We start from the raw sequence: 15,366 nt of genomic DNA, 5'->3' as shown, positions 1-15,366 counted from the left end.
CTTTCGTTAACTCCAAGAAAGACACCAACTAACGTGAAAGACAGCTAAATAACAAATGCTGGCAGACGGTACGCCCAATTCGAGGCACACACATTGATGAATCACCCTTATTGGGATGACACATCAGGATGACAGGTTACAGCTGAGTTGGGATTCAAACCCAGGCTAGGCAGCTTATAGGTGAGTGTGCATACCTCTAGGCTACCCTGCCAGCCATTTATTTACACATGGTACAAAATAAAATATATATAGACACTTCTCTTTATTTCTTACAAGCAGAGTTAGTTACTCGTCATTACCTGGAAAATAAATAGTCAGTCACGTGTGTGTAGTGGCCTTTTCGTCTTTCGTTAAGTATCTTTCGTTAAGTATCTATCAATTTTGATCAAGAGGGTTCATCACCGAATGGCAAGAAGTCCACCCATTCTTTGGCAGTCATCATGACCCAGCCACAGTTGAATGTATCTTCTGGGCAGAAGGAGGACACTACAATAAGAAGACTTTCAAAACAGGAAGCAAGGCGGCTCTTCACACTCTCTTTTGCTCAAGGTCATCTGCCATCTGCTTGGAAATCTGCCAACATCACCGCTTTGCACAAAAAAGGTGCAAAAACAGATCCCAGCAACTACAGACCAATCAGCCTTCTCTCAATTATCAGTAAAGTCATGGAATCCATCATTGCTTCAGATATGAAATCTTTCCTCTTCTCCAATGGCTTGATCTCTGATCATCAATTTGGTTTCAGACCAGGTCACTCTACTCTGGACATGCTGCTACTGCTTTCTCAGCAATGGATGGAGGTCCTCAATGCCAAACAGGAAATTAGAGCTGTCTCCCTTGACATATCACGTGCCTTCGATACGGTCTGGCACCCCGCTCTGCTCACCAAACTCTCCTCTGTTGGTATCCATGGAAATCTCCACGCATGGCTGGCGGACCTCCTCTCTAGTCGTAGTCAACATGTGGCCCTGAATGGGTTTCTCTCATCTCCTCTTCCTGTTCAGGCTGGAGTTCCCCAAGGCAGTGTTCTGGGCCCTGTGCTTTTTCTGGTCTTCATCAATGATCTTTCTGACTCTCTTGAAAATCCTCTCTATCTCTTTGCTGACGACTCTACTCTCTGTCGCTCCATTCTTCATCCCTCAGATCGGCAGTCTGCAGCCTCCTCACTCTCTGCAGACCTTGACAAAATCACAGACTGGGCAAACAAGTGGAACATGTCTTTCAATCCTGACAAATCTCACACTCTTACGATGTCTCTCCGAAAAGACCGACTGGACAACCCTCCCATCTACTTTCTGAATAATCCTCTCCAAGAAGTTCTGTCGCTCAAGCTTTTGGGTCTCACTATCTGCCATGATCTTTCTTGGGAAAACCACATTTCCAAGCTGGCCTCCAAAGCCAGTCGCCGACTGGGCATCCTCCGTCGTGCGAAGTCCTTCCTTGGCACACCTGAGCTCCTCACCACGTACAAGGCTTTCATCCGCAGCTCAATGGAATACTGCTCTCCCCTCTGGGCTGGTGCTCCTGCCTCACACCTAGCTCGTCTTCCCGCTGTTGAAAGCAAAGCATTCAGAATCATTGGAATCTCCCGCGATGAAACTAACTCCAAGGGCCTCTCACTCACTCACCGCAGGCAGGTTGGTGGTCTTTCCGTCTTCTACCGACTCCTCTCTGGCCTTGCCCCCCCAGCTCTCTCTGGGCTCTGTCCCGCAAATATTCCTACAGGTCGCACAAGATCTGCCTGCAACCCTCTTATGGTTAAACTGCCAAAATCAAGACTCTCTGCTCACCTTCATTCCTCTTTTCTCCCGCCTCTGGAACAAACTCCCTCACTTTCTTCAATCCCACTCCACCCTCCAGGTCTTTAAAACAGCTGTTCACCACCATCTCTTATCTTCCCCCATCCAAAACCTTGATCTTTTCTATCCCCGATAATTTCACCCCAATTCCACTTTTTGAAATACCAACTTCTGTCCTGGAAGTCCTTGGTGTCCTTGTGTTTTATACTTCTCCCACCCCCCCCCCTCCCCCCTTCCCACGCCTCCTCCCCCCAAGCCCTCTCCCTCCCACACATCTCCCTGCTCTTAAATGTTGTGTGCTCTCAAGTGTTTGCGTGCTTCCCATTCTCTTGTCTTCCGCTCCCTCTTTTTATATATTTTGTTTGTCTGGTTGATTTGTTTGTGAAGTAAATGTCAGCTCTTTCACGAGCCTCGATTCAGTATACAAAAAATATATATATATATATAAATAAATAGAGTATGATCATGAAGTTATCAGATACCACCTTTCGTTAAGTTATTAGATACGCCCCTTGGGCACGCCCTGCTGCCAGGCCTCTTGGGCACGCCCCTAGTCTAAACCTGATGTGCTCATGTTTTTTGTCATGAAAAGTTAACCCCTAAGGACCCCTCTTCCCTCTCTAAGTCACTTCCTTAGGCTGTCCATGAGGCACAACCGAACAAACAGACGTTCAAAAATATGGTTATAGAAAATACATAGTTCTGTCGAAAAAAACCTGGTTAGAGAGTGAGTGATCTGACTTTTTCTTAAAAGGGGATTCTGAATTGTACGTTATCCTCAATGGTTGCACACGCAGATAACGTAAGTCACGCGCCACTACTGGTAATTTTGTTGCGCATGGAAAAGCTAATGATCCCATGACCACTGGAATAAAAAGATGAAGTATAAAGTTTAATTAAATGGAGAAATGAAACCAGGACAGGAAGCACATAAAACAACTAGAATGGCACTCCGGAGAGCACACCGTCTCACACTCACCTCGCGTGCTCATTCTGAACAAAAATATAATCGTTAACTGAACACACTACTATTACGTCCACTGCTATTATGGCCCATGTACCTGTATTATCCATGCACCCTATTATGTAAAACATACATTGCCATTATCCATAGCTTTATTGAATATTGATTGATTATTAGGATATTTAACGAGCGCTTTTGTGCACATAAAGGCTAAATTGCTTCAAAGAATGTGAATATGAAAATCTTTTCAAACTATATTCCTCATAGCTAGTCGATCAAATGTATAAAGTTTTGCATAAATCTGTTAATCAGTTCTGAAGAAGATTTATTTACATTTTTATTTTGAATTAAATATGGCCACCAGACTATGTGACTGATGACATCATACATTTAATTCTTCAATTACACGTTCAGATCAGATATATGAAGTTTCAGGTTTTTCCGATAAGGATTTCGATTCAACCTATTGGGGCCGGAATCCCACTTCACCGATGACATCATTGTTATCACCCTATATGCCTCATTGGGAGTTGATATATGCCGTTTCAAAAAAAATTGTTGATCGGTTTTGGAGAATATGATGTCCAAAATGTTTCTTTAATGCAATATGGCTGCCATACCATGTGACCTATGATGTCAGATTTATCAAAAAAATATTCTCCATGGAAAGTTCCTCTATGTTTAAAGTTTCACATTGATCGGAGAAGTGGTTGCAGAGAAAAAGAATTTTAAACCGAAAATATACAGACGTGGACACACAGACAGACAGGGGCGTTGCAATAGTCTTGTAACCCATTCGGGACTTGTCTAATAATGTAATGAATGAATGACGTGAATAGTAATGAATGTAGTAGTAATGAATGATGAAGAAGAAGCCGTTACATCAGAAAATATATCGCCCTTATTAACGAAGAGCAAAAGTACCTGTCCCCAGTGACGGGAAAAGCAAGCAAAAGTGCCTGCGTGTGGAGCTTTTCAAATGCAGCTCAGGAAACAGCCGCTGGAAACAGGAGTCAGCTGACCACATGGACAGACACCATGGTTCTCATTATATAATAAAGAGCTCTGAATCACTTACCTTATACTCTATATCCTATCAACACAAACTCAATCAATAGATATTCAGACACATAGAAGGAGAAAAGGGTTAGAAGATATGTGGTGTCGTGGGGAAGTGGAGGGTATTGGTCGGGTGCTTCTGATCTGGTCATGTGGACCAAGGCGCCTTTGCCTAGTCTCAGTTGAGTGAACAATCAACTATTTCCCCCACGCTCGTGCTGTGAGGTGGCCCTTCAGGCAGTCTGGGCAACTTGCTGCTGGTGTCCCCAGGATCACAGGACTGGTTCCTCCCTTCGCTGGGTGGCCCAAAGAACCCCCCAGCGATGCTCCAGTAGAGAGTCTTGCTGAGGACTTCCGTGGAGAGGCTGAGAGAACCAGTACTTACTCCTTGCCCTGTAAAGGTCCTGGTTTAACTATCCTGACATGTACTTTCTTCTTGGGAGTCCCGGCTTAACTGGTGATTCTCACTCAAAATCCGGTTCAAATCCGTTCAAAACATTGAATATTACAAAGGGATGTATGGAAGACAAGGCTATACTAAACACTGTCCAGGCAAGTTTACATTGTGGTTTGCAATACATTGTTTTTTTTTTGTGTTTTTTTGGATTCAAGATCGAGGCTCGTGTAAGAGCTAACATTAATCACACAAAAAAACAGACGCACAAAACATACAATAAATTGAGCAGCAGACAAGATGGGGAGAGAGAGTTAAGCACACAAGTACAACAGCAGAGAACAGAGACAATGGTCGGGAGATCTGTGGGAGGGAGATGGCTTGAGGAGAAGAGGCATTGGAAGGGGGGGGGGGGGGGAGTGTAAGAGGTATAAAACACATGGACACTGCTAGGACTTCCAGGAAAGAAGTTGGTATTTCAAAAAAGTGGATCTGGGGTGAATTAACAGAGGTAGAAAAGATCAAGGTTTTGTATGTGGGAAGATAAGAGATGGTGGTGAACAGCTGTTTTAAAGACCTGGAGGGAGGAGTGGGATTGAAGAGAGTGAGGGAGTTTGTTCCAGAGGTGGGAGTAAAGAGGAATGAAAGAGTGAAGGTGAGCAGAGAGTCTTGATTTTGGCAATTTCACCAGAAGAGGGTTGCTGGCAGATCTTGTATGACCTGTAGGAATATTTAGGGGACAGAGCACAGATAGAGCAGGGGAGCTAGGTCGGATAGGAGTCGGTAGAAGACAGAAAGACCACCAACCTGCCTGCGGTGATTGAGTGAAAGGCCCTCACAATCAGCTTCATCGCGGGAGATTCCAATGATTCTGAAAGCTTTGGTTTCAACCGCGTGAAGCCGAGCTAGGTGTGAGGCAGGAGCACCAGCCCAGAGGGGAGAGCAGTATTCCATTGAGCTGCGGATGAAAGCCTTGTATGTGGTGTGGAGCTCAGGTGTGCCAAGGAAGGACTTTGCACCACGGAGGATGCCCAGTCGGCGACTGGCTTTGGAGGCCAGCTTGGAAATGTGGTTTTCCCAGGAAAGATCATGGCAGATAGCGAGACCCAAACGCTTGAGTGACAGAACTTCTTGGAGAGGATTGTTGAGAAAGTAGATGGGAGGGTTGTCCAGTCGGTCTTTTAGGAGCGACATAGTAAGAGTGTGAGATTTGTCAGGATTGAAAGACATGTTCCACTTGTTTGCCCAGTCTGTGATTTTGTCCAGGTCTGCAGAGAGTGAGGAGACTGCAGACTGCCGATCTGAGGGATGAGGAATGGAGCAGCAGAGAGTGGAGTCATTAGCAAAGAGATAGAGAGGATTTTCCATGGAGTTGGAGAGATCATTGATGAAGACCAGAAAAAGCACAGGGCCCAGAACACTGCCTTGGGGAACTCCAGCCTGAACAGGAAGGGGGAGATGAGAGAATTCCATTCAGGAAATAATTTCTCATTTTGTTCAGGAATTTCATTTCATTCAGGAAATCCATTCAGAAAAATGAGAGAAATATAATATACTTTAAACATCCAAATTACGATATAACAAATTAACTAATTAACCCCTAATTCTAAGAGTCCATTTTTGTTACAATATGTATGCAAGTATAAAAAAACTTTTTTTTTAAAATGCACAAGGATTCGGCGATGGCAATGCCAAAATTTTGCAAACAAGGTAGGCATTGAACAATGAAGATATGCGAGATACCTCCAGATATATTTTGTCTTTTTCATGTAATTGGTCAAATATGTAATACACATATGCCAGGTTGGTTGTGTAAGGTTATCATTAAAAAACAAAAAACCCACCGTTTAGAGGCCATTTTCCCCCGCAAAGCGGGGGTTGGCCTTTTTCGGGGACCATGGTTGTTGTTGTATTTTTGGTCCCCTTTTTGAAGCAATGTTTTACGGCCGGATGCCCTTCCTGACGCCAACCCTTTTTGTCGCCTTTTTACGACAAGCAGGGAATTACCAGTGAACTGGTACTCAATTAGCCGACCTCGGAAGGATGACAGGCTGAGTCAACCCCCCTGGCGTTAATTCAGCAATCGACCGGATTCGAACCCAGGATCCTTGGATCCTAAGCTGGCATCCTAGCCGCTAGCCCAACACCAGGCTTAAGGTTATCATAAGGTTATCCTTGTAAGGTTATCATACATATACAATATATACACAAAGAATTAAGTTAAGCACCCCCCCCGTTTTTTTACAACCTCGCACATTACAAGTTTGTTGTCGTCAAAACAGTGTAATATACCCATGATATTGCTATATTTTCTGGAGAAGTGATATTATGGTCACATAAAAACATAACAATCATGCCGTTTTCAATATTTTATTCTGAATAATTTAAGGTGAAATTTTTTGGGAATTTTAGGCATATTTTCACCTCAATTTAAGTATGGAGCTATAGGTCCATCACGGACAGTGTGGATGACGTTTATGTTTTCTAACGTACAGTCATTGTTCTGAGAAGACCTCTAGCGATCTTTGCGTCAATAACGTGTGTAGGACCCACGTGATCGGATCACTGACTCAACCAATCACTTTTTTTCACTTTGATCACTCAATTTCATCAATGGATAATTGCTAATGTCATACCAATCATTATTTGATCTCACATACCTTAGAATATATGCCAATGTATACATATACACAAAGAATATATATTAGGGGGTGCTTACCTTAATTCGTTGTGTAGGGGTGCTTAACTTAATTCTTTGTGTATACATATTTATGGCTTTTAATTGGCTTGTTGCCATGTGTATTCCAAGGTTCTGACCACCTGTATGGTTTTATAATATAGCAGCATGTACTCGTACATTGTTAAAGCCTAAGCACTCACCAGATGTTACAAGATAGGAGCATGAGTGTACATTGTTAAAGCCTGAGCACTGACCACAACTACGTAGTTGCACTGTTATAGATGAAGTTCATGCTAAAACAATTAGTAAAATTTGTTGTGATAATGCTTTGCTTTATGATATAACATGAGTTCCCTTACAAGGAACTTGGTTGGACACAGGAGGAGGCCATTGAGCCCATCCAAGCCTGCACTAATATTACCAACTTATGGTGTTTGTCCAGGTTTTATCTTTTTTAAATGCTGAGTGTCAAGTAAGAAAGCAGCCCATACTATTCTTAGTTTTTAGTATGGCTCCGCCGAGCTAGATATCAAAACAAGGAAACTCCTCACCATCCACAAAGTGGTCTTCAAAAATCAGTGCATCCCGAGAATGTACCTACCAAAACGAGAAGGAGGTAGCGACCTGATGGAACTTAACCAAGTGCACAGAATGACAGATCGATTGAACATGTGAAAAGTTCAAAAGACTACAAAATCCAATTTGTATGCAAACTCAAAGCAAGCCAGAGAAGGTATCCCTAACCCACCGATGAAAACTTTTCCAAAGACGGGTGCAAATCCAAAGACAGGTTCCAAATTTACAAAGACAGGCCATGCATGAAACAGGAACAGCAAATGAACGAATGAACTGCAACGTTTGGAAAAAAAGACAAAAGAAAAATATAAAGCGAAATACCAACAGCTATACACCGACAACTAGGAGAACAACAAAAGAGCAGGAAGATATATGAAAAAAGAAGCTGAGCTGGACAGATTTGGCATCGACAAAGAAGGCTCATTGGAATGGATAAAAAAAAAGAGGTCTGCTCACCTACGACGGAGAACGAATCATTATTATTAATGCCCAAGATCAGCGACACAAGTCACACTACACAAATGGCTTTAAGAAAATTGCAGGACTGCGTCAATCGGACAAATGTCGGTTCTTTAAGGTAGAAATGGAAAGCACAAGCCATGTTCTATCAGGATGTAAAAAAAAAAACTCATGTCAGAACAGCTGTACACACAAATGCACAACAAGGTATTGTTACGTGCTCCTCCCCGACCCCCTGGTCGCGATGTACCTCCGAGTCCCGAGAGGAGCCACGGCAGAAAAATATGGTATTCTGTGTCAGAAATCAATAGTGAAACCACACCAATGATTATCAACAAACAAATATTGCATTAAAAATCACACAAGAATAACGGTACAACAAATAGCAATCAAAAGTACACTCAATACATCTTATGATGGTACCATCAACTAGCATAGGATAACTCACGGTGTTCCAGGTGAGTGGAAAAACCTTCCCCAATGTCTCTATATTCCCGTCCTCAAGAGGAAGTTGACTCGCTCCAGCGATCGCTAGAACAATGTCCAATCGAGACCAGAATCTCGTGTGGATGGCAAGGGCAGTCGCACCGCAGAAGCAGCTCTCAGGCATAGGCGGTTGAAGCGACACAAAAAGTCACGTGGTCCAAAACCAAAGGCAAACTCGCGGCAGAATGGGAAATCCCAAAGGCACCCTCCAGATATGAACATTCACTGTTCAGCAGGCAAACCGCAACTTAATCTCCAAACTCAGCATTGCGCACACACATCCCCGACAGACGACAGGATGGTGAAAAACTGACGCGTAGCCAAGACCTTTTGATGAACAAAGCGCGAGGGTCAAAATGGCCGACGGCTCTTACTTGAGTCGACACGACCCGGCGAGGATTCTTCGGAATCGCAACGCCCAAACCTGACCACGCAGGTTTTTCAATTCCCCAGCGATAACACCTATCGCAGGAACTCCTTCCAAGGAAACTCAAAGTTCACTCGCGACTTTCGTTCGACAACGCTCGCTACGGAGCTGGAAGCTACTCGCTTCTTGTCCGACTTCACTCGCCACGCCCTCGCCTTCTTCTTCTTCTTCCTCGTCTTCTGGCTCCCGATCCGGCTTCCTGTCTCTTTTTAACATTAACACTTTTATCCTTTGCAAGCAGTTCATGAACAATAAACCTTTTGAAGACAATAATAGTACATATAATCAGAAATATTTCAAGTGGATGAAAACCACAACAGCGGAAGTGACGAATCCGTAACAGTATGTAGAGTAATCCACTGGCACATCTGAAAAAACTTGAATATCCCAGTCCCAGAAAACTCATGGAAACATGAACCAAAAACAATAATTGACAACAAGGAAGTCATGCTAATGTATGACCTAATAATCCCATCAAGTGTGAGCATAGAAAACAAAGCATTGCAACTCGATATATCACTGAGGTACAAAAAAGAAAATAAGGCATTGCTAATTGAGGTGTCTGTACCCAGCGATTTTGCCCTAAACAACGCAGAACTCAAAAAAATGACCAAATACCAAGTCCTCCAAAATGAAATGAAAAGATGCTAGAATCTCAAGAGTGCTGAAATTGTAGCAGTGATTAATTGGAGCAATGGGAATGATGAAGATGAAGCTCTCAAACAAAACCTTGAGAACAACAAAACCTCACAGCTTGGTCCAATTGTGACCCCACCCCTTTCCCCCTTGCTGAAACAGAGGTGGATACTTCGAGACCTGGGAGGACTTTGTTCCTCCTTCTGAAACCTGCATATGGAGATAACAACCAGCAACACTCTCACGTACACACAACCGCTCTTTTTCCACTTGCTCCCTCACCCCCACCCTGCACGCATTTTCTCCCTCCACACTCGGCTCCTCTCTCATGCTCTATCTCCACTCACATCATTCGTCCCTAACTCTCTCCCCCTTATCGCCCTGCCTTCCCCACTCCGACTCATTTACCTTGCCTTCCTTTTGTCACGTTCCTCCCCATTCTAATTAATACATTAAAGTAGTGCTTATTTACAGCTCACATAAGGAGTAAACGTTTTTAAAAAATCAACTCTTAGCACTCAGTTTGACCCTCAACTTGCTAGTGCAAATATGCTCCTTGACTCCCCACATGATCATCGACTCCCTCGCACGATCCTCGACTCCCTCGAGATCTTTCACCATGTCTTTTTTCAAAAGGATCCCTCGCCACTCAGTTCGACCTACAGCACTTATCTGTTTTTACTTCTCTCTTTTATTTTGATCTGAAACTCATGGATGAACTTACACATAAATCACATGCAGGTAGGTAATGGGACTTATAGACATTGGTGTACTTCAACATTAATTGTAAGGAAATTGGAGGTGGGTGGACTGGTAGAGAATGGGCAAATACTTTTTTTTTGAAGTCGGCTTCCTCCTGATGGCTCCAATGTTGTATTTGGTCTTTTATGTGATCAAGGACTTTGAACCGATGGAATAAGCATCCTGAGCCATCGGGTCAGATCGCTAAACAGGTGAATGCGATTCATATATTTTGTTTGTATTCATAAATTGTGCTTTTGTATCGTTGGAAGTTGCCACTGGTTTTTTTTTGCAAGTGTTGGAGGTTTGGCCTTGAAAATCTTTATTTCTCATGTCATTCTGACTGGGTAGACATTTTATTACATATAGTTACTGAAGCAGTTGGTAAAGGCCATTCAGGTTGGATCGGTATATTCTTCCATTATAACAATTGCAGGCATGCTAGGCCATATTTCTCAATTTTCATGGCTTGGTCTTCATTAGGTCTGTCTGCCTGTCTGTCTGTGAGCAGGATGTCTCAAATAGTTATGGACGGACCCAGATGGAATTTTGTGAGCACATTGGGTTTTCACAAGGACGAATTGATTCGACATTGGTGAAGATCTGGATCTGGACACTATAATTTTAAAAGTGATCCATTCCGATTGAATGATAGGGCTAAAAACGATAGAAAACACGATATCTCAAAAGGTTGTGGATGGATTATGATAAAACTTGGTGGACGCATTGGGCGTGTGACGATTAAAAATTGATTCGATTTTGATGAAGATCTGGATCCGGATACGAGAATGTTTTAATTTTTAAGTGATTCTTCACCATTGAGAAATAGGGCCATTGGGAGATAGATAAGTTGGGTAGATGACAAGAACAAGTGGATTCGATGTTGGTTCATGTCCGGATCTAGATCTGGTGGAGGTATGCACTCTATCGAGTGCCGTTCTGGTTGGTTTTGAGTTCATACCTCAAATTGAAATCGTGAGTGTTTCCGACTACCTTTCATGAGATAGTTTCACAACGCTAGAGTGACTTTACTTCGGCTTGGAATAGAACCGAGGGGAGCTTGGATGGATGACGGGCTGTGGACCTTAACTGCTAAGCCACCCTCATGCTGGCGCATAACTCGCCCGTGACTCTTGGGAGAAACAAAAGGAAACGGAGCGTTGCAAATTGCTTCTCCTGAAATCTTCCCTGTCAGCTGCTTTTATTGTTGGTGAAGTGCCGTGGCAATGCCCACGCCAACATGACTGCTTACAAACTTGATCCTGGGCTCAATGTGTCTTTGGCTCTCTATCCTTCCTCCCCCCCTAAATATTGTGTAATGTATTATTTTGCATTATCTTTAGTTTTCATTTGAATTTGAAAGAATTTCCATGAGTTATGGGATGTTTTTATTATTTGCGATATGACCTATTGTGCTTTCTCTTGTACAAAATGTGTATTGGGGAAAAAGAGTCCAAATCATGGAATGAGCAATGAATTGGGAAAAATAATTCCAATTAATAGAGCAATACTGCTTTTGTCAGATGATTTGGCAGTACTTGTGCAGTGACTGCTTTTGTCCAGTCACACATTGCCTGGCATTTTCCAGTTGTCATTCTGATTCCGAGTATGGTTGCTCAGCACTGTTGCCATGCGCTGCTTGTATTATAATGAAACGGCAGTATGTCCATTTGCTTGAGCACTGACACAGTTTCCCTGCCGAGGTCATTAGCCGGAGCGAAACCATTTTTAACCTGCACGGAGTCGACCAGATTGTTTGGGTGCGTCGGGTTTCAAAGGCTTCTGCAATAGCCCGACTCGCAAGTAGTCATGGCAGTAACAGTTGAAATGCAACCATGCCCGATTCGTATTTAAATTATTGTGCTGATCTCTCTACCCATTGCCGTTCTTGCTCCCACCCGGCCCCACAGCTAACGGCATGCGTTCATGCCGCTGCAATCCTGTTGTACCCAATGCACTGGCAGCATATTTATATCCCTGTACTGCCGCCTCACTTGATTGACTATTGCGGGTAAGATCTGAAAATACACCACATTTATTCAACAAACGGGATGAATATCTACATCCATCATGCAGGAGAGAAAGAATCAGCTGATAGAACCAAATAATGACAGAAGGTTTTGTCGAAATTTTATTTAAACAACTGAAGGTTCATAACCTGAACAAGCCTACACATACATACAGCAAGCCTGAACAGTGCGGTACTCATATGTTGGATTGAAGTGGATGAACATAGCAGATGTTAACATGGCATTGCTGAAGATCCACGAACCTCGCTTGCTTTCTCTATGGGTTTTGCAAGTTGTAGAAGCTGCCACATCTAAACTTTATTGGAGACATTCCGATTAGTAGAGTGATTGATGGAGAAAATTCCATTTTGTCTAACTTTTTATCATACACTGGACAAAACTTCATTCCACACTAAAAAAAAATGTGTAAACACAATCAATGTATAACCCAGAGTCTCTTAGATAAGAAAATGTGAGTCAGTTATTTCAATACCACTTGCAGAACATTTTATCTTTTGTCAGATAGCTGCTCCATCAGGGACTTGGAGCTTGATATTTGTTATGTAAAGCAATGCACCCATGCAAGCTCGTGCAACAGTAAAACCTTGTGATGAAACCCTTTGGAGAATCAAATCACAACCCAATTCATGGGCAAAGGGTACATTTGTGCGCTCATCTGGTCAGTACAGTCAGTCATTTATCCTTCACTTCAGCCTTTCAGCTTTCACATCTTACTTTTGCCTGGATTGTAAATGTAAGGTATCTAGTTATGCCAATTTGGTTATTCAGTACTGTATTACAGATTGTTTTTTAAAACCTGTTTATGAACCATCTTGCCTCGCTGCTACAGACCTGGCTCTGTAGAACCTGGTTGTTTCCTCCCCTCTCCCATGTTTGATTGTTTCCTCTTGCCAGGGCACCCATGCCGTATCTGATTGGGATCCATTCAAGCCTCATGGAAGTAAGGCTTGTCCTCCATTCTTCCCCAATCAGAGAAACAGCACTTTTGCTTTGTCGGACAATCGGTTTCTCGTCATTTGATTAAAAGCATTTTGCATCCTAATTCTTGAAATAATGGTCATGCTTTCTTCAATTTTATTCGCATGTCATGATTAAGTAAATAAAGTACAAAAGAAATGTGAAGTTGTGTTCACTAAAGAGCAGAATAAATGTTCACAGTTGCAAGGTAGTAGTACAAAGTATAAGAATTTTGTGTATGCCTGGAATTATGAGAATGTGGCCACTTCCAGTCAAAATCAAAATGGGGTCCTGCTGTTGGGTCAGAGGGATAACTACAGGCACAATGATCTCTTCCACTGTATCTGACACGACTAGTCATAAGCAACCTTCAAATGATGACAACATTAGTTCTTACCCTTCGGAATGATGACGATATCAATTTGAATGCCAACCTAGTACTATCATGGTGGCGCAATTTGAAAATTGCGGCCTACCTCATCGTCTGTCATTCAGATCTAGGCATAATCTGAACTCGTTCAAAAAATAACATGGTGCCAATGGTTTGCACTCCAGTTGTGATGTTTTTTGTCCATTGCATGTGCTGGTGTTGATGGTGTGTGTAAGAGGGGCACAGAGCAGTGGTCCTCTGAACCTCCTACCAATAAATGAAGCCTCTGCTACATTGTCTGGGTCAAAATTTGATGGTTGGTTACTCTTTTCAGGTCATTCTGGCTGGAAAATTAGGTTGAATTGTGATTCCTATGTTAAAAAGCGAAGTGGTGACAAGATAATGATCTCGATGAGTAGTTGTAACTTTTCGGTGACTTGATCGAGGTATTTCTGTGGTCTGACAGTATCTTGTCAGTGCCAGAAAAATTGGCGTTTGATCAGGGATTCAAACACTTTCCTTATAATGGGTAGAAGGCTAACATGCCGGAAGTTACAAAAAATATAGGTAGCCAGTGGAATGCAAAAGTGCAAGGTGAAAACACATAAACTCTTGTGTCATATCCTCAGGAGAGACCTCCCGGCCAAGTGGAAGAGAGGGGCCTTTGCATAAAAACACAAACCATGTGAAGGTGGAAATCCAAGCCGATGGAGAATATAGCCAGACACTGCAAAATATTCAGATAACACCTCAGCATGGAGAAGAGTTTCACAAAGAGCAAGCAGATCCGGAGAATTCAGTTTCAAGAAGTATTTGATTGGCAGAGAAATTGCCACGAACCCCCTGATATCTTACTATAATTCACCAAATGTCTGTCTGTCTGTCTGTCTGTCTGTTCCCAGGTACGGCAAAAACGGCTGAACCGATCGCAACAAAATTTTGGGTGGGTAAGCCTGGGACACCCTGGAGTAAAATAGGCTAAGTTGTTTTTCCAATTTTTTCCCCAATTTTTCCAATTTCCAATTTTCCAGTTTTTCCAAACACGATGGAATAATATTTGCCGATATGAACAGTGATTTGGCTTTTATTGAAATTCTACAAATACTGTTTAGATTTTGATGATTTCCATGTGATATGATTTAACGGATGTTTATATGAATCGTAAAATGATTTAACGGATCAATGCATTACCATCGAGTTCAGAATCCATTACTAGTCAGTCTGTCTATACCATTGCCAAATAAAGGGGATCCAAGAGAATGTTCAAATAACCAAATGCCTGAATGTATTGCCTTGTTTTCACATGCGAGCAAGATATTATTAAAGATAATTCAACACAGAATGGAAGACTTCATTAAGGGAGAAATTCCCATTGAGTAAGCAGGTTTCAGAAGAAGAAGAGGTATTGGAGATCAAATCGCAAATCTGAGATGGATCATGGAAAAAGCAAAGGAATATGAAAGGAAGGTGTATCTCTGTTTTATGGATTTTTACTAAAACCTTGATTGTGTTGATCATGAATTGATGTGGATTATGCTGAGGATGTCGAAGCACCTGATATGTCTGATAAGAATTCTGTACATGAAACAAGAAGCTACAGTAAGAACAGAGTATGAAGAGAGAGATAATGGTTTAGAATTGGAAAAGGGATTAGACAGGAGTTCATTGTCTCCCCTTACTTGTAAAATCTGTATTGTGTGTACATAATGAGAAAATCAAATTGGAATGACATAGAGACTGGAGTCAGCATTGGCGTAAAATGTTTCAACAATCTAAGGTAAACTGACG

General features: G+C 42.4%; 1 protein-coding gene across 6 annotated transcripts in view; it reads left to right on the top strand.

Moving 5' to 3' along the window:
- The window catches only part of LOC137438361 (DENN domain-containing protein 1A-like), a 386,103-nt gene that overhangs the window by 279,061 nt on the left and 91,676 nt on the right, over positions 1-15,366 (top strand). For all 6 annotated transcript variants that reach the window (XR_013621219.1, XR_013621220.1, XR_013621218.1 and 3 more), the window contains 2 exons: positions 12,132-12,232; positions 13,146-13,191. Coding sequence is in view for 3 of the 6 variants with exons in the window: in XM_078767519.1 (XP_078623645.1) it covers positions 12,132-12,232; positions 13,146-13,191 (147 nt within the window). In the remaining 3 variants the exon portion in view is untranslated. The remainder of the gene's footprint in view (positions 1-12,131; positions 12,233-13,145; positions 13,192-15,366) is intronic.

The sequence above is a fragment of the Myxine glutinosa genome, chromosome 13 (genome assembly GCF_964187855.1).
Source record: "Myxine glutinosa chromosome 13, kmMyxGlut1.1, whole genome shotgun sequence".
Taxonomy (NCBI): Eukaryota; Metazoa; Chordata; class Myxini; order Myxiniformes; family Myxinidae; genus Myxine; species Myxine glutinosa.
The sequence above is the reverse complement of the archived record's forward strand: the minus strand, read 5'-3'. Positions and strand labels throughout refer to the sequence as shown.